General features: G+C 43.5%; 2 protein-coding genes across 2 annotated transcripts; one reads left to right on the top strand and one right to left on the bottom strand.

Annotated features, from left to right (window-relative positions):
• Positions 1 to 104: 104 nt before the first annotated feature.
• GLA (galactosidase alpha) lies at positions 105 to 14,444 on the top strand. Its single transcript, XM_004590221.2, has 7 exons — positions 105 to 360; positions 6,391 to 6,565; positions 7,926 to 8,103; positions 9,121 to 9,212; positions 12,316 to 12,477; positions 12,679 to 12,876; positions 13,654 to 14,444. The coding sequence occupies exons 1-7, from the start codon at positions 167 to 169 to the stop codon at positions 13,918 to 13,920; spliced, it is 1,266 nt and encodes a 421-aa protein (XP_004590278.2). The 5' UTR covers positions 105 to 166; the 3' UTR covers positions 13,921 to 14,444.
• A 1,079-nt stretch (positions 14,445 to 15,523) lies between these two features.
• RPL36A (ribosomal protein L36a) lies at positions 15,524 to 18,337 on the bottom strand. Its single transcript, XM_012928389.2, has 5 exons — positions 18,210 to 18,337; positions 17,712 to 17,817; positions 17,546 to 17,613; positions 15,930 to 16,052; positions 15,524 to 15,666 (listed from the first exon to the last, which is right to left on the bottom strand). Exons 1-5 carry the CDS (start codon positions 18,210 to 18,212, stop codon positions 15,646 to 15,648), a joined length of 321 nt encoding a protein of 106 aa, XP_012783843.1. The 5' UTR covers positions 18,213 to 18,337; the 3' UTR covers positions 15,524 to 15,645.
• Positions 18,338 to 19,646: the final 1,309 nt, after the last annotated feature.

Here is a 19,646-nt window from a genome sequence, read left to right as displayed (position 1 = left end):
GTTTTACGTAACTACTCATTGGCCCGCCTCCGGGGATAACCGTTCCAGTTGCCTGAGTAACAACAACGTCACTCTTTAATAATTTCTCGGTGATTGGTCCGCTCCTAAGGTTAAACTTAAAAGCCAGGTTACCTCCCCAAGTGTGTACTGTGTGTTCACCGTGACGATGAAGCCGAACTATGGAGGTCAGTGGTTGGGCTGCTCGCTTGCCCTTCACTTCCTGGTCGTATTTCTCCGGGGCGTCCCTGGGACCACAGCATTGGATAATGGCTTGGCAAGAACGCCTACCATGGGCTGGCTGCACTGGGAACGCTTCGAGTGTAACACTGACTGCCGGGAAGAGCCAGAATCCTGCATCAGGTATGAGATATTAGATGCCTTCTTCCCTTAGCTTTTCCATGTTTGTTTGTCTCGGGTGTTTACGGGAATGAAGGGTTTCAGCGAAAATGCATGAGCCCAAGGGAGAGCTCCTCTGTTACTACTGCTGCTTTTTTTTATCCCCCAGAAAACTGTCCCGAATCGAGAACAGCCCCAAATCTTCTCTGTGTCATCCCTCCTAGAACGGGAGTCCAGCTAGAGGCTGGACCCTCCTTGGCCCGCCACACACCCACACACTCACTGTCTTTCTCTCAGCTTAAGACCGGTAACTCGGCTTAAGCCTGTCTCGACTTATCATCTGATTCCATTCAGATTCTTGTTAACTTCTGCACTGTCCCTGCTGGGTGTGTTTACCCGGGAGTTAGCCCTGAACACACCCAAGGTGAGTAGGAGCGACCAGAGCGTATGAGGCGTGCTCTTTCTTCTCCTTTTGTGGTCACGAGTTCCTTGGCTGACCATAGAGGAAGTTAGACATGGGGTTTCTGAGATGTCCACCACCTCACTTTTGAGTATGGTGTCAAACTGCAGCGTTGACCTGTAGGGACTTTTAACATATCCGAGGGGAGAGTTCAGCCTGCACTACAAAGGTATTGAATCTGACCCTTACAATTCTTGTTTGTCAATTGGGATAACAACTTTTTGGCCTCATGGCGCTCATTCAGACAGATATAATAGTTTGAACTTTTTTGTTATTGTTCAATGTCACAGGTGAGCTTTCAATAAAATAACCTATCTGAAGTAGGCAGTACCCAGCACCTAGCCCTTGGGCATATAGAACAAATGTTCTTCATCTGCAGTCTATGAAAAATGAAGTCTAGAGCTGTATGTACATTTTTCTACAAATAAAATCTTTAGGTTTTTTCCTAATTTTCAAAGGTATATGTGAAATAGAAAAGGATCACTAGAGTAGCCAGTGCTGTTCCACAGTGAACTAAAGCCACCACCTGCGATGCCAGCATCTAGTGTGAGCTCCAGTTTCGGTATTGGCTGATCCTCTGTCCATCCAGCTCCCTGATAATGACCTGGGAAAGCAGTGGAAGATGGGCAGAGTGCTTGGGCCCTGCCTCTAGGAGAGAGACCCAGATAGAATTCCAGGCTCTTGGCCTGGCCTGGTCTGGAGGGCATCACAGCCATTTGGGGCAGTGAACCAGCTCAGTGAAGACATCTCTTTTTGTGTATCTCTGTCTGTTACTCTGCCTTTCCAATAAATAAATCTTTTAAAAGAATCACTAGTAGATACTCTTAAAGACATAAAATACCCCATGATGCAGAGGCCATTCTAAAGGCCAAAGGTAACAATATATTGCTGTCCATAACCTCTTTCTGAGAATGTCCTTAGAGACTAAGTTATGGTGTTGGTTCCATAGGACAGGAGAACTTGGGCCTCTGTCAGACTCATTCTGTTGTCACCATGGAGTATAATGGATGGTAACTGAGCACCTGTGGGTTTCTTTCTTCTTTTTATAAAACATAGAGCTGTGTAATTTTCATATGACTATAAAACCAATAATTAGTGGTTTTAAAAATGTACATGGTAAAGAAAAATATAACGAAAACTAAAATTTCTGCCATTCCATCATGCAGAAATAGTCAAGGTTAAAATGTTAATAGCTAGCCACTATTAACCCCATCTGTTCGCTTCCCTTTTAGCTCCTTGCTGATGCACCTGGACAGGCAGAAGATGGACCAGGTACTTGGGTCTGTGCCACTCACACGGGAGACCCAGATGTAGTTCCTGGTCCATAGTTTTGGCCTGGCTCACCCATGGCTGTTGTGGCCAGTGAGGAAACAAACTAGCAGATGGAAGATCTCTGTCACTCTGCCTTTAAAACAAATAAATAAGTCTTTAAAAACATTAGTGCAGGTGTATTTCAAAGTCTATGGAAAGCAAAGTTAAAAGGTAAAATGATCTATCTATATATATCTATATATATTTATAAAATATATTTATATAGATAGATATATAGAGAGAAATAACATTAATTTTTATTTGAAAGGCAGATTTACAGAGATAAAGAGACACACACAGAGAAAGGTCTTCCATCTGCTGCTTCACTCCCCAAATGGCTCAATGGCCTGAGCTGAGATGACCTGGAGCCAGCAGCCAAGAGCCAGGAGGCTCTTCCAGGTCTTCCATGGGGTGCAGGGTCCAAAGGCCTTGGCATCCTCCACTGCTTTCCCGGACAGGATCAGAAATGCAGTGGCTGGGACATGAACCAGCACCCATATAGGATTCCAGTGTGCCACAGGATGGAGGATTAGCCTGTTAAGTCATGGCGTCGACCCTAAGATTATATTTTTTAAAGATTTATGTTTATTTATTTGAAAATCAGAGTGACAGAGAGGGAGAGACAGACCAAGAGGAATCTTCCAACCTCTGGTTCACTCCCCAGAAGGCCACAATAGTGGGGGCTGGGCGAGACTAAAGCCAGAAGCCAGGAACTCCGTCTGAGTCTTCCACATTGGTGGCTGGGGCTGTAGCACCTGAGCCATCACCCGCTGACTTTTCAGATGTATTACCAGGGAGCAGAATCAGAAATGGAGCAGTTGGGAGTAGAAGCAGGCATTCTAATTCAGGAGTCAGGCACCCCAGCAAGGGGCTTAACCCACTCCTCTGCAGTACCCACTCACATCTATAAATTTCTTGAAGCACCCTCATACATGACTTCCAACTGTTTTCTGTGTGAATAGAAACAGATTTTTCTCCCATCATTTCCTGTGAAAATGGATCATGTTTATATCAGGTATGGTCAATGGTAAGACTCTGGTGTCCTGCCTGGGTTCCAATTCTACCCCATTGTTACTTAGCCATGTGGCATCAGGCAAAGTAATTATCCTATCTACATGTAAGCAGAATAGAGTGTTTGGCACAGAATGAGAGTTTCATAAATGCAAATTATGTGTATATACCATAATTCACTCAAGCCATCCCTGTTGGTAAGCTATTCTGGCTCTTCAGTTTTTGTAAGTCATCTGATTCTTATCTGAGTCAGTCTTCACAAGACTAATTACTGGGTCCAAAATTACAGTCATTTTGATACATACTAAACTAACTTGCTCAAGGGTTTTACAAATGCACACTCCAACAACTATATATATGATTGACTGTTTGCTTCCACCTTGGCTAACACTGCGTTATTGTCATTCTTTTAAAATTTTGTCAACTTCTGTGTGTTAATTGCATTTCTTTTGCTACTGATAAGGTTACACATCTTTTCATACATTGAATTGGCACTGCATTTATTTCTTTTCGGGATTGACTCTTTCTGTTCGTTTTCTATTTTGCTTTGTGATTTATTTTTATTTATTTTTATTGCAAAGTCAGATATACAGAGAGGAGGAGAGACAGAGAGGAAGAGCTTCCTTCCATTGATTCACTCCCTAAGCAACCACAACAGCCAGAACTGTGCCGATCCTAAGCCAGGAGCCTCTTCTAGGTCTCCCACATGAGTGCAGGGTCCCAAGGGCCATCCTCGACTGCTTTCCCAGGCTACAAGCAGGGAGCTGGATAGGAAGCGGGGCTGCCGGGATTAGAACCAGCGCCCATATGGGATCCTGATGTGTTCAAGACGAGGACTTTAGCCACTAGGCCACCACACCGGGGTTGCTTTTTATATTGTTTTTTCTCATTCAGACACTGTAATTTGGGTGATTCTGCCAATGTGTCAATATTGATAATTATGTAACCAAACATGTCAATCCTTTCCAGTTTCTTGCTTTGGGGTCACACTGAGAACATCCATTCTTCCCTAAAGATAATACGATCACCTATAATTTTCTTCTAGTGTTTTTTTTTATAAAATCCAAGTTTTTTATACATTTTTTAAATAACTCACCAGTAAGGAATGTCATATGTAACATGTACTAATCCTATGGTATAAGGTCCGATTGAGCCCAGCAATATAGCGCAGTGAATAAACCCTCACCTTTCAAGCTCCAGGATCCCATATGTGCACGAATTAATGTCCCGGCTGCTCCACTTTCCATCAAGTTCCCTGTTTGTGGCCTGGGAAAGCAGTGGAAGACAGCCCAATGCCTTGGGATGCTGCACTCATTTGAGAGACCAGAAGCTCCTGGCTCCTGGATTCAGATTGGCTCAGTTCAGGCCACTGTGGCCATTTGGGGAGTGGGCCAGCAGATGAAAGTTCTTTCCTTTCTTTCTCATTCTTCCTTCCTTCTTTCCCTTTTCTGTAAGACTTATTTTGTTTTTATTGAAAGGTCAGAATTACAGAGAGAATGAGAGACCAAGAGAAACATTCTTCATCCACAGATTCACTCTCCGAGTGACCGCGATGGCCAGAGCTGAGCTGATCCAAAGCCAGGAACCAGAAGCTCCTTCCAGGTTTCCTACATGGGTGCAGGGTCCCAAGGCTTTGGGCCATCCTCTACTGCTTTCCTAGGCCACAAGCAGGGAGCTGGATGGAAAGCGGAGCAGCCGGGAGGAACCCATATGGGATCTTCGTGCATGCAAGGCAAGGATGTAGTCATTAGGCTTTGTGCCATGCCCTGATAGATCTTTCTTCCTCTCCTTCTCTACATAAATCTGATCTGCATTTCCAATAAAGGTAAATGAATCTTTTAAATAAACCTACAGTATCAGATGGGTAAAAGAATTTCTTTGAGGGGTCAGCATGATGATCCTTTCCTAATCTTCCACCTGCAAGTGCCAGCATCTCATATGGGTGCCAGTTTGTGTCCCAGCTGTTCCACTTCTGATTCAGCTCCCTGCTTATAGCCTGGGAACTCAGCGGAGGATGGCTGAAACACTTGGGACCTTGTGCCAGTGTGGGAGGTCTGGATAAGATACCTGGCTCCTGGCTTCAGACCAGCTTAGCTCTGGCCATTGCAGCCATTTGTGGGGAAAACCAGCAGAGGGAAGCTCTGTCTCTCCTCTGTAAATTTCCCTTTCAAATAAAAATAAATATGTAAGGCCTGGCGTGATGGTTCAGTGGCTAACCTCTTACCTTGCAAGTGCTGGAATCCCATATGGGCACCAGTTTGTGTCCCCAGCTGTTCCACTTCCCATCCAGCTCCCTGCTTATGGCCTGGGAAAGCAGTTGAGGACGGCCCAAACCCGGCACCCGTATGACAGACCTGGAAGAAACTCTAGCCTCAGCCCTGGCCATTGCATCCACTTAGGAAATGAATCATTGGACCGAAGATCTTGCTCTCTGTATCTCCTTCTCTCTATAAATCTGCCTTTCCAATAAAAATAAATAAATCTTTAAATATTTTAATGAATAAATAAGTATGTATGTGGGGGCAGGCTCCCTCATCTACTGATTCACTCCCTAATTTCCGAAACAATTAGAACTGAGCTAGACCAGGAAGTCAATCTAGGTTTCCCATGTGCTCAGCAGGGACCCAACTCCTGGAACAATCACTTGTTGTTTTGTAGTGTACACATTAGCAGGGAACTAAAATAATGAGCACAGCCAGATTCAGCACTCTCACATGGATACAGGAATTCCCACGTAGCATCTTTAGTACTCTGGTAAATGCCTACCCCTCAGAAAAATCTTGGGATAATTAAAAGTCTTTCTGGAATTTGTTCAGAATTTTGTTAAATGTATTAAAGATTATAGAGAATTTGGTTTTTCAAATATTGAGTGTTCTGGTCTAAGAAAAAAATGTCTACATTCAAGTCATTTGGGATCTTCATAACTTAAACATATGTGACTCCTGTGCATATTTTATCTTTAAATATGTTAGATTTTTTTCTGATGTGTTTTTAGATTTTCTTCAGTGGGATTTTTTTTTCCAGTAGCTTATTGTTAACATCAATGGAAGCTGTTGATTATACTAACTTTGCAGTGTCATGCTCTGCTGAACTTAACTTTAATAACTTCAATTTCATCTTATATTTCTTATTGGTATTTTTATTGTTTAAGGGTTGAATGGTGGAAATATTAAGTGGATAGAGTAGGGAATATTGGTTGTGATTCCTAAAAGTGCACAATTCCAAGTCTTGTACATTTAATAAATTGCAATAATGACTGGAATTTCTTTCAGTGAGCAGCTCTTCATGCAGATGGCAGAGCTCATGGTCTCAGATGGCTGGAAGGATGCCGGTTATGAGTACCTCTGCATTGATGACTGTTGGATGGCCCCCAGTCGAGATCCAAAAGGCAGGCTGCAGGCAGACCCTCAGCGCTTTCCTGGTGGAATCCGCCAACTTGCGAATTATGTGAGTTTGTACATGATTTTGTTTTCATTCAGGAGACTGTAGGCACTTCTGTACAAGAAGCTTGGTCAGGGCTCATCAAAGTAGCCTAGTGGCTAAATAACTTCCCTTGTACAGCTGGGATCCCATATGGGCACCAGGTTGTACCTCAGCTGCTCCACTTCCCATCCAGTTTCCTGCCTGTGGCCTGGAAAAGCAGTAGAGGATGGCTCAGGTTCTTGAGACCCTGCACCCACGTGGGAGACCCAAAAGAGGCATCTGGCCCCTGGCTTTGGATCGGCTCAGCTCCGGCCTTTGCGGCCACTTGGGGAGTAAACCAGTGGATGGAAGATCTTTCTATCTCTGCTACTCACTGTAAATCTGCCTTTCCAATAAAAATAAATCTTAAAATAAAAAAAAAAGCTTGTTCAGAAAGCCCTTGTGATATTCAGAAGAGTCACTGAGGTTATTTGGACACTGAATGATGAGGCTTATTAGTTAATTTTCATCCCATTAGCAGATTTACTTGCTTGTAGCCTGGGAGGGCAGTGGAGGATATCCCAAAACCTTGGGACCCTGCATCCCTGTGGGAGACTCAGCAGAGGCTCCTGGCTCCTGGCTTCGGATCAGCTCTGCTCCAGCCATCGCAAGCCACTTGGAGAGTGAACCAGTGGACAGAAGATCTTTCTGTCTTTCCTGGTCTCTGTCTTTCCTTAAGAAATACATTTTTAAAGAAAAAAAAAAAAAACAGTGAAGAAAGGTTCAGGACCAATGCAATAGGAGAAGAAGCTAAGCTCAAATATGAATAAAGACAAGTGGGGATTTGCACAGAATAAGCAGATTGAGAGGAATTGGTAGAAAATTACTAAGACACCAAGGGTGGGAAGATTCTTGGTCACAAAAAAAACCAGCATGGACTTAGAGTAGGGGATGAAGGAACTCGATCAAATCTGAACAGTAAGTAAGGAGTAACTTAGCAGGGTTCTTGCTGAAGATGGGCTAAGACAAACATGAGAGGCTAAGGTCAAGGCCTACTGAGAAAGAAAGTTGAAACATTGAACTAAAATTTCATTAAGGACAGAGTTGTTGTCAAAATAAGTCTACCATTGCTCTGGACATGCAGCTTGTGATCCTTTCAAGAACAACTAAGAGAGGCTGATTGCTTTCTCCTCAGTCCAGTGCTGTAAGTTACATGTGTAGTTTAACTGTCTCAGCACAATCTCCTAACGAATTCATTTGGATCATTTTGAGGAAGTTGTGGGAAGACAAAAAAAAATCCTTAATACCTGATGAAATGTAGGTTTTTCTCCAGCCAGGAATAATTCGCTCTGCTACGTCATGACTGCCCTTCTGTTTGGTGATTCTTCATTTTCTTTCTTTTCAGGTCCACAGCAAAGGATTGAAGCTAGGTATTTATGCAGATGTTGGAAACAAAACCTGTGCAGGCTACCCTGGAAGTTTTGGATACTATGACATTGATGCCCAGACCTTTGCTGACTGGGGAGTGGATCTACTAAAATTCGATGGTTGTTACTGTGACAGCGTGGATCATTTGGTTGAAGGTATGTTTCATTCCAGAGATTTAGTTATGAGAAAAAGCAAGAACTTTGAGGCACAGGACTAACCTTCAGATTTTAAATGCTCAGTCACTTTATTGGAAATAATTATTCTTAATGTGCCAAAATTTCCTGCCTCTTTGTTTTCTCATTCATGCATGTATGTAAAATTCATGCATGGCTAAGCATGCCTAATATTATATACTTTTTATTCAGGAAGACTCTACATGTTAATTAATGTTTATATCTCTATATAATAACATTTAGAGAAGATTCAGGATGTCAAACTGTCCTGAGAAAGAAGCATCTTCAGCCCTTGCCTTTCCTAAATATGTATACCATCTCTGTATATATGTATACCATGTACAGGTATTTGTGTTATATATATATATATATATATATATATATACACTGTCCACTTCAGAATAATCCCAGCAGTCTAGGAGGCAGTATGCAAATTTAAGCACAGACCACTGAGTGTCCCTGCTGCTAGTTTAAAATATAAATGTGGCAATAGACATTTTGCCTTATGGTTAAGATGCCAGTTTAATATACCCATTTACCACTTTGGAATACCTTGGTTCAACACACAGCTCCAGTTCCTGACTCCAGCATAGCTAATGCAGATTCTGGGAGGTGCCATGGTGGCTTAAATAGTTGGGTCATCGCTACCCATGTGAGAGACCTACATTGAGTTTCTGGCTTCAGGCTTTTATCTAGCCAGCCTCACCTGTTACAGGCATTTGGGGAATAAACCAGCAGATTGGAGATCTCTCAAAAAAAAAAAAAAAAAAAAAGAAAAGGAAAGAAAGAAACCAGACTTTTTACCTACAAACCTGGAATAATATGAGTTCTCAAACAAATATATATATATATATATACACACACACACACACATATATATACATACAAACATACACATAAACATGGACATTCCAGGCAGGATCTTAAATATACATAGGAGAGAACCCCAGCTGGAAATTCTCTTCTTGCCCTTATCTTACCCATTGTTTTCTCATACAGGTTATCAGTACATGTCCTTGGCTCTCAACAGGACTGGCAGAAGCATTGTATACTCCTGTGAGTGGCCCCTTTATATGTGGCCCTTTCAGAAGGTGAGCTAGTGAGCCCAGAATCCAATAGAGCCATACTGATAGATGAGAACAAAGGAACAGGGGTTTCCAGAGTTGAATGTTCTTTGATAGTATCAACCTAGCATCTCTCCCAGGATCTAACTGTAAGATGGTAACACAAGCTATAATAACCTTGGAAGTCATCTTTGACTCTTCCCTTTATCTCATCATTTATGTACCACCTATAAGCAATCCCAACAGTGCTACCTCTGAAATCTATCTAGAGTCAGTCCATTTCTCTTCTCTACTGCATCCACCCTGGCCTTCCAAGCCACTTGCATCTCTCCCTGACACTGCTCTGACAACCTCATCTCTTGGTTTTCACTGTTCTCCCAACCCCCATCGATTTTCGAAAGCTGTAACAGGATTTACCTTGTTCAAGTATAAATGTCATCATATCATTCCCCTACTTTAAACTCTTAACTGACTTCCCATTGCACTTGGAGTAAAATCAAACTCCGCTGCCTATCCAACCTCCAAAACAGTGATGGCTCTTTCCCTCACTGTACTGGTTTCCTTTGGGTTCCTCAAATACTGCAGCATACTGCTGCCTCAGAGCTTTCATACTTGCTTTTGGTTTTTTGCCAGAACCATTCATACAAGATTTTTTAAAGATCTAGCTCCAAAATATTGAAATCTCAGGGGCAGAAGCTGTAGCACAGCATGATAAGCCATCCGTCTTTTGGGGTGCCCAAAAACCACGCTGGGGCGCCTGATTTAAGTCCCTGTCCCGCTTCCTGCCAATACGCCTGTGAGGCAGTAGATGACAGCCCAAGCACTTGGATTCCTACCCAACATGGGAGACCTAGATGAGTTCTTGGCTTCCACCTGGTCTAGCCCTAGCTATTGCATACACTTGTGAAGTGAACCAGCAGATGAAAAGTATCTTCCCTGCCATGCTCCTCCCCTAACCCTTTCAAGTAGATGAACATGCATTAGTTTATAAGATATATTTATTTGAAAGGTAGAGTTACAGAGAGGAGAGATAGAAGGAAAGATCTCCCATCCATTGATTCACTACCCAAATGACCACAACAGCCAGGATTGAAGCCAGGAGCTCAGAGCTTCTTTGGAGTCTCCCACCTGAGTACAGGGGCCCAAACACTTGGGCCATCTTCCTCTGCTTTCCCAGGCAATTTGCAGTAAGCTGGACTGGAAAGAAGCAGCTGGGAATTGAACCAGTGCTCATGTGGAATGTCAGCATCACAGACAGTGCTGGCCCCCAAAATAACAATTGTAAAGAAAGGAAAGAAGTGTCAAACTAAATGCTACATACAGATGGGTCTGTTACAAAAAGCAGCTAACCACTATCATGCTAATCTGTTTGTCTTCTAAGATCTTAGTACTTCATGCAAGTATGAGACTTGCTTATTATCTGTCTCCTTATTAGAATATAAATCCCATCAGGTCAGGAACCTTATCTGACTTTATTACTATAACCTTAACAGCCAGTGAAAGTTATGCAATAAATCCCTGTTACTTTCTCTGCAAAATAATCTCACCTTCTTAATATTTTAACCTTCAGATATCTTACCTGTCAATAAACTTATCCATTCCATTAACAAATTTTGTAATAAGGATTCATATGTTTCATCAGTTAATGGAGACTGTACAATTTTTGCAATTTTTATTTACCCATTCAAATCACATTCTTTCTGATTGTAAAAGAAATGTACATAGGGCCCAGCATGGTAGCCTAGTGGCTAAAGTCCTTGTTTTGCATGTGCCGGGATCTCATATGGGTGCTGGTTCATGTCCCGGCTGCACCACTTCTCATCCAGCTCCCTGCCCTGGCCGTTGTGGCCACTTATGGAGTCAATCAAATGATGGAAGATCTGCCTTTCCAGTGAAAATGAATCTTGCAAACTAGAAAACCTGGAGGTGCCAGTACTGCGGCACAAGTTAGGACACCACTCATGCTGGGTACTTTCACATCAGCTGCTGCGTTTCCCATCTGGCTCCTTGCTGGTGAGCTTGGGAAAGCAGTGGAGGATGACCCAAGTGCTTGAGCCCCTGCACCCACATGGGAGACCTGGAAGAAACTCTGGGCTCCTGGCTTCATCCTAGCACAGCCCTGGCCACTGTGGAGAGAACCAGTGTATGATCGATCTCCCCTTTTGGAAAACATTAACCATGTGCTTGCCATTTAGGATTCAAGGGCATATTGGTGTTCGGGTGCAAAATTTTGGACACATGAAAATTATGTATTGTGAAATGACTGCATGATTTATAATTTTTTTCTTTTTGGAAGAGAGCTCATCCTCCCACCTCCACCTGGATCACTCCCCAGTGATGTGTGTATGTGGTTAAGGTGGAGCTGGAGTTAAAGCCAGGAGTTCAGGTGAGCCACCTGGGTAGCAGGAATCCAACCATTTAACATCATTGCTTCTTTCTAGGGTCTGCTTTAGCAAGAAGCTGGAATCAAGCTGACATTATGGGTCTGAGGCGTCCCAAATGTAGTTTAGCTGGCTAGGCCAAATGCTCATCCCAGAATTTTTTTTTTTTTTTTTTTTTTTTGGCACCAAAATAGACTAAATTCCATTTTCCCACAAACTCCTATTTGTAGCATTAACAGTTTTAAAGTTACTTCAAGTAGGGACTTTTTTTTAAAGATTTATTCATTTTATTACAGCCAGATATACACAGAGGAGGAGAGACAGAGAGGAAGATCTTCTGTCCGTTGTTTCACTCCCCAAGTGAGCCGCAATGGGCCGATGCGCCGATCCGATGCCGGGAACCTGGAACCTCTTCCGGGTCTCCCACGTGGGTACAGTGTCCCAATGCATTGGGCTGTCCTCGACTGCTTTCCCAGGCCACAAGCAGGGAGCTGGATGGGAAGTGGAGCTGCCGGGATTAGAACCGGCGCCCATATGGGATCCCGGGGCGTTCAAGGTGAGGACTTTAGCCGCTAGGCCACGCCACCGGGCCCTCAAGTAGGGATTTTAAAGTTACACGACCTACTTCAGAAGCAAACTTGCGATGAGATTCAATCTGTAAACTAGAGGCTACAACTGCCTACTTTTAAGTTAGTTTTCATCTCACAAAGATGTCAGAGAAAGTAAAGTGTCTATCTCTGTTTTCAAAGCCCAATTACACACAAATCCGCACATACTGCAATCACTGGAGAAATTTTGGTGACATTTACGATTCCTGGGAAAGTGTAAAGAGTGTCTTGGCCTGGACATCATATAACCAGGAGAAAATTGTTGATGCTGCTGGACCAGGGGGATGGAATGACCCAGATATGGTAAGCACATGAGCCCTTCTTGTTCAGTACCTTGCATTCAGCCTGTTTCCTACTTGCCATTCAAGGTAAACAGAAGTGAATTTCCTGGGAGGATGCCTTCCAGGAGACTACTTGGAGCAGAATGCTATCCTCTGTACAGGACAACTAGGCATCTTTCACAATGTTTGACCTCTTCCTTTTTTTTTTTTTTTTTTGTCACAGTTAGTGATTGGCAATTTTGGCCTCAGCTGGGATCAGCAAGTAACACAGATGGCACTCTGGGCTATCATGGCAGCTCCTTTAATCATGTCCAATGACCTCAGACACATCAGTCATCAAGCCAAAAGCTTACTTCAGAATAAGGATGTCATTTCTATCAATCAAGACCCCTTGGGCAAGCAAGGGTACCTGCTTAGAAAGGTAATTAATGCCCTGGGGGGAGGGGAAGACAGCATGCCAAGAACTTGTTCTCTTGACGTCTCAAATTCAGCCAAATGAAGATACCAACTTTGCCCCTCCACCGCCCCCCCCCTTTTTTTGGTAAAATATTCAGGAGTTGGCATAATGGTGCAATTGGCTAACCCTTTACCTGCAAGCACAAGCATTCCATATGGCTGCAGGCTTGTGTCCCAACACTCTACTTTCCATGCAGCTTCCGCCTGTGGCCTGGAAAAGCAGTGGAGGATGGCCCAAGTTGGGACTACTGCACCCATGTAGAAGACTCAGAAGCTTTTGGCTTCCGATCAGCTCAGCTTCAAGCCCTCGTGGCCATTTGGGAGTGAACCAGCAGCTGGAAGATGTCTCTCCTCTGTAAATCTGCCTTTCCAATGAAATTAAAGCTTAAAAAATTCCAAAAAGCACAAAGATCTTTTCATCTGCTGGTTTAGAATGACTGAGGAATGAGCCAGGCTGAAGCCTAGAGCCCAGAATTTTATCCTGGTCCCCCACATGGATGGCAGGGGACCAAGTACTTGGGCTATCATCTGTAGGGCAGCCAGGACTCAAACCAACCCTCTCTCATGGGGTGCTGCCGTAGCAAGTAGCAGCTTAACCTGGTATGCCACAACACCTGCCCCTGTAGGTTTTGAGAAATTTTTACTTTTCTCTAAATGCTTGCTAGTTCCAACAGTAAAATCAAATGACAAGCTAAAAGGGCAACAACGTACTATTATCATACTTATTTCTTTGTCTTTTCAGGAAGGAAATATTGAGGTATGGGAGCGACCACTCTCAAACTTATCCTGGGCTGTGGCAATGATGAACCTGAAGGAAATAGGTGGACCCAGTTATTATACCATCATGACTGCCTCCCTCGGTAGAGGAATGGCCTGTAATCCTGGCTGCTTCATCACACAGCTCCTCCCGGAGAAAAGGAAACTTGGGTTCCACGAATGGATCTCACTCATCAAAGTCCGGATAAATCCCACAGGCACTGTTTTGCTCCGGCTAGATGGACCTAATTAGATTACACCATCAACCCTAAAAATACATGAATGTTTCTCACTCACTCCTTTCCCTATTCCATCCAAGCTCCAAGAGTGATGGCCTTCACTATACCACTTTTTCTTGTCTCACACACAACATGCAACTACCTCAGGGCTTATATAACACTTGTTCCTGGTTTCTGCTTTGACCATGCATCCCAGCTCCTTTGAAAGCTCAGGTTTAGTTTGGCATTGTGGTGCAGGGTACACATTTTGGACAGCTTCCCCAGCTTGAATACTGGCTAACCCATACTTGTGATCCAGCTTCTAAATGGGACGTAGAAGATGGCCTAAGTACTGTGCTGATGCCTGGGTCTCTCCCAGCACTTCCCAATTCCAACATCTGGGAAATGCGCCAGCTAATGGAACATCTCCATGCCATTCTACCTTTCAAATGTCTTTTTACATCAAATTTGTAAAGACAAGGAATATAAGCAACCATCTCAGACAAGTGATAGCTGCCAGCTGCCCTCATTGGTGTTCTGTCTGTTCCACTTCCTACCCAGGTCTCTAATGGCCCTATAAAAACATAAGATGACCTAAGTGTTTGGGCCATTACTGACTTGGAAAAACAATGTGAAGTTCCAGGCTTCTGGCTTAGCTTGGTTCAGCCATAGCCACTGTGGCTTTTTGCGTAATCTCTGCCTTTGAATAAATCACAACCTAGTGGCTAAAGGCCTCACCTTGCACATGCCAGAATCCCATATGGGCACCAGTTCCCATCCAGCTTCCTGCTTGTGGCCTGAATCAATGAAGATCTTCCTATGTCTCTCCTCTTGGTGTATCTGACTTTCCAATAAAAAGAAATCTTTAAAAAGAAAAAAGCATACCCTTCACGGGTCTTTTCCTTCTGTCACCACAGTAGGGACCCTCTTCCTTTCCTAAATAAATCTTGCTATTCAAACTAGAAAAAAGCATACGTCAAGTTCTTAATGTACAAAGTGTATGTCGAGGGAATAAACTGGTGGCACTGTTGAGACATTACATGAATGCTCACATTCTTAGTCCCTGGTTGAAGTCCCACCACTGCATGCTTGAGAATCTTACAGGTACCTGGGAAGCAGAACATGAAAGGAGTAAAGGAGCAGATGGCAAGCATGTCATGTACTATGTCTACTAAAACAAATTGCAGATTTCTAAAGAGCTAAATTTTAAGACTTGAGGCTAAGAAGGAAATGTGTAAAGGCCAACTGTTCAGTACACACTTTAGAAAATGGACCAGCATCCTCAATTCCACTTGGAAGCTTAGTATACCAGGAATTATATTCCTTGCAGAAACATAATCCGCATTATCTTTATACAAGTTACTCTAAGCACCATAAAATTATGAACACATTATATTGTGCTTAGGGTACGGGATCAAAACTCCTTGCCAAATGACTACAGTACCGAAGATCTGAGACTATAATGATATGGATGTTACCAACCTTCCCTGTTAGCCTGAGCCTCAGTCTCTACTTGGGTTCAACAGCAAATGAGATCAGATGAATTTCAAAATATTTCAAGTGCCACATTTATTCCCAACATCTGGCTTGAGATCAACCGGATTCAGTATCAGATAGTGCCCAGTAGAACCACACAGCTTACAAATGTCCAAGAGGAATTTTATTGATGGCTCCAGGTTATTTCCTCCCCCCAAAAAACAAATTAAGTGAACAATAATCTAAAGACTTTATTCAATTCATAACAAAACTGAGAATGAAGATCAGAACTGGATCACTTGGCCCTGTAATAAAACACAAACAAAAAACTGAGTCTGTGATTCTTGTAAAGAACCCCCTGCTCCAAGAAAAAAAAAAAATTTCCTGCTGTACCAAGTATAGCCACCCAACACTCAAGTCTTGAACCTTTTTTGTGGATTATTTATTCACCCCTCCCACAAAAGGGCTGCCCCTGATTGTAGGCCATAATGAGTAGGCAGAAATGTATGTTTTCAAAGACAACAAAACTATATAGACGAGGCTGCACCTGGTATTCATAATTACATACCTTTCTCTTCTTATCTCCTCCCAGTTCAAAATGTTTACATCTCTTAATAGCCAGCATTCTCTTGGATCTGCAGTTGGGCTCTACACACTCAAGCCTCAGCACAATCTTCTTTGTAGTTTTAGCCTGGGGGGGAATCAAAACCACCATATCCGTGACTGCAGAAACCTAATTTCTTGAAAAATGCCTACTCAAGGCTCCTTTCCAACAGCTGTTAGAGGTAAGATAATCTAGAAATAGTAGAGGTGGCAGGTTATTCAGCTGTCATCACCTTCCACTAATCTTCATTTCATTTCACACAATCAAAATCCAGTTAGGGCTGTCTGCTACTGGCGATGCCAGCATCCCCATACAGTCCCCAGTTTGAGCCTGTCTACTCCACTCTCCACCCATTTCCCCTACCAATGCACTGGGGGAAATCAACAGATGGTGGACCAAGTACCCATACAGAAGACTAGGCCTGTGGCTTGGGCCACTGTGGGGGCCATTTCTGTCTCTGCCTCTCTAACTCCACCTTTCAAACACAATTTTTTTTTTAAAGTTTAACCAAGCTCACAACTATAAAATAATCAACTTTTATAACTCGTGAAACAGGGTTATTACTTAAGATTTACTATTAATTCTAAGATTACCTACAATTATGTATATTGTAACGAATATCTTAATTACTGATCTCAAGCCAAACCCCTAGTGGCACAATGGCCCCTTTTAGCAAGGAGCTACTGCTGCTAGTGCACAACTGGCAAAAGGCCAAAATGCAATTGAAGCTTCTCCAGCTTCTCACAGGTTACTCCAAAATGAAAAGGCACCCAAGCATCCCTTCTCTATACTGAGACCAAACCACTTTCTGCACCCGATTGAACAGTAAATCATTCCCTGATTTTTTCAGGAACTGGAGCTACGTGACCAAATGCAGTGCTCAAGGTAAAGTTACCCTCCAGGAACTGCGCCAGTTACTTTCAATGGTAACCAAGTTGCACAAGGTAGAGAAGCTATTCAGCCTATGGAAGTCAGAAAGCCAGGGTATGGCCTAACTAGCTTTTTTTTGTTTTGTTTTGTTTTGTTTGTTTTTTGGCTTTTTTGTTTTTGTTTTTGTTCTTTACAAAATTTAAGCCTGAGGTAGTCAAAGACCAACTGCAGGTTTTGTAGCTGACAAGATGAACAGAACTCTTAACCACAACCAAGATCTGCAAATTGAGGGTCTGGAGGGAGTCACTGGTATAAGTACACTTCAGTTCTTGGAAAGGCAGGGTATACTGCTTGATTTTTGCCTCCTCCAGAAAGAGTATTTCTTCAAAATGTGATACACTGACACTGTACAATATTGCAGACTAAAATCACACCTGTGCTAAACTCACTGCTCCAGTGCCCACTAAATGTCACCTTAAGAGGCTGCAATAAGAAAAAGAAGTTACAGCAATTTCCCTGGGACTGACACCTGGTATGTTGTCAAGTGTTACGTTTAGAGTCAATTGGGAGACTGAGAAACAATTAGGAGATTGAGAGTGAGCAAAAGCCAGTTCAAAAGTTGCTTTAAAAAGTATGTTAGCTAGAGCGGACAAACGTAAGGTTCTTAGCAAATTAGGTAGGAAACATGTCAATCAGTCATTTGCACTAACCTTTTTCCGGAAAATAGGCTTAGTCTGCCCACCATAGCCACTCTGCTTCCTATCATAACGCCGTTTTCCTGAGAAAATGAAGTTATTTGTTACAGTGGATCGAAGACCGCAAGTTCTTACAGTGCCACGCCAAACACATTAAAACAATTACACACAGGCCTCTTACCCTGGGCATAGAGGGAGTCTTTGCCCTTCTTATACTGTGTTACTTTGTGGGGCTGGTGCTTGCCACACTTTTTGCAGAAGGTCCGGCGCGTTTTAGGAACGTTCACCTGGTAAACCGTACAGATGGGTTATTATGAGCCACAACGCCTTACACCGCACCTGACCCAGCCAAAGCGGGGGAATCCCGCAAGGACTGCGCCCCCGTGGCTGGTGATGCGGCCCCGAAATGCTTCCAGCAGAGCGCTGGGCGCGAAACCCCAGACAGCGAAGTCCTAACTCCTAGTGCTAACTCCATGCCCGGCTAAGCCTACTGCTTTGAACTCAGCACTTAAAATCTTTGCCTTGTAGCCCAAGCCCTTCGAGACCGATCGCAACAATACTGGGTTTCTTTGGTAAAATAAATTCACGCAAGTACTCGAACTCATCTACGAACAGCACCGATTACGCTGCGTGGGAAGATTAAGCTGGATGTTCCCGGCCCTCCACACCACAGACCTACCATGTTTGCGGAACGATACCGGCACGAAAAGAAAGCAGGCGGGCCTGAAGCGGAAGTATATAGGAGGTTCCCAGTCGCACTTCCTCATGGGACTCTACGGGAGCGACCATAGAGTCTACGATTGAATGTGCAGCGCCATCAGGTGGCTGAGAAGACTCGCTTTGGAGAGGTAGGCGGGAGTTTTCAGGAGCCGCTCGCTGAATCTAAACGCGGGTTGGTTCTCAGACTTCCTCCCAACTTGCAACGCTTGCTATCTTGTATTTCCTCACCACTCTAGGAGGACGCTGCCTCGCAAGGGCGTGAAGTGAAAGGAGCGGCGCTGTTCCCTGGCACTCTAGTCGCCGGTTCCCCGGGGAGAAAGGGGCTTGGGCTGGAGAGGAGACGCTCTCCAGCCTCGTGTGCCATTCGAGTTCCACCTCATAGAGGTGCAGAGAACAGCTAATTCGCAAAAGGCTTGTAGGAAGCCAGCTACTCCAGTTCATCCATTCAACAAATGTTTTATTGTTGTTTATTGGAAACGCAGAGGTGCAGAGGGGTCTTCTGTCCCTTGATCGACTTCCCAAATACTCCCACCCACGGCAGCTGGGTGGGAGCTGGGACCCTCACGTGGACTGCTCTTCCCTTCTCTGCCTACCAGGCGGAAGGCTTGCACTATGGGTGTCTAGTCTGCTAAAGACAGACTGCCAGCTGCTAAGTTTTCAAATAGACTATTTCATGCGGTTCTCAGCAATTTTAGAAGGTAGGTGATGCTATTGTTTCCATTTTACAGATAAGAGAATTGAAGCCCTGGGCTAGGAAATTATTTTCACAACAGTATTTACAAATCGAGGTGGTCTCTGCTCCCAAACCTGGGTCCCTTTCTCTTTGTTCAATACTGCTGCTATGAGCTGCTAGTGATAATATCTAAAAACTGTTGAACACCAATTCTATGGCAGGCCCTGGCCTAGCAAGCTTACATGCTACCTCTTAATCCTGACAACAACCCCAAGAGGTACATGCACCTTTAATGGTACATATTGAACAGATGAGGAAATTGTGGCATGAAAGCATTAAATTCATTTCTTCAAAATCACGTAAATGGGTATTTTTGTGAATGTGGAATTTGACCCTGGGTAGTCTGATACCACCATTTTGCACTTAAAACTACCACATTCATCAGGGGAAGCAGGGACTATGGCTCGGTTGGCTAATCCTCCTCCTTGCAAATGCCAGGACCTCTGTATGTCTGCCTTTCAAAAAAAAAAAAAAAACTACCACTAAAGTAGCAGCCTGTAGTCTCAGAGCATTTTCTTCTATCCAGACCCTTCTATAATCTCACTAACCTTTGAGAGGTTTTTTTTTAAAGACTTATTTAGTTACTTAAAACAGAGAGAGAGATGAATCTTCCATCTGCAGGTTCATTCCCAGATGACGGCAATGGCCACCGATGAGGCTGAC

The sequence above is a fragment of the Ochotona princeps genome, chromosome X (genome assembly GCF_030435755.1).
Source record: "Ochotona princeps isolate mOchPri1 chromosome X, mOchPri1.hap1, whole genome shotgun sequence".
NCBI lineage: Eukaryota > Metazoa > Chordata > Mammalia > Lagomorpha > Ochotonidae > Ochotona > Ochotona princeps.
This window is presented reverse-complemented; position numbering and strand designations above follow the sequence as displayed.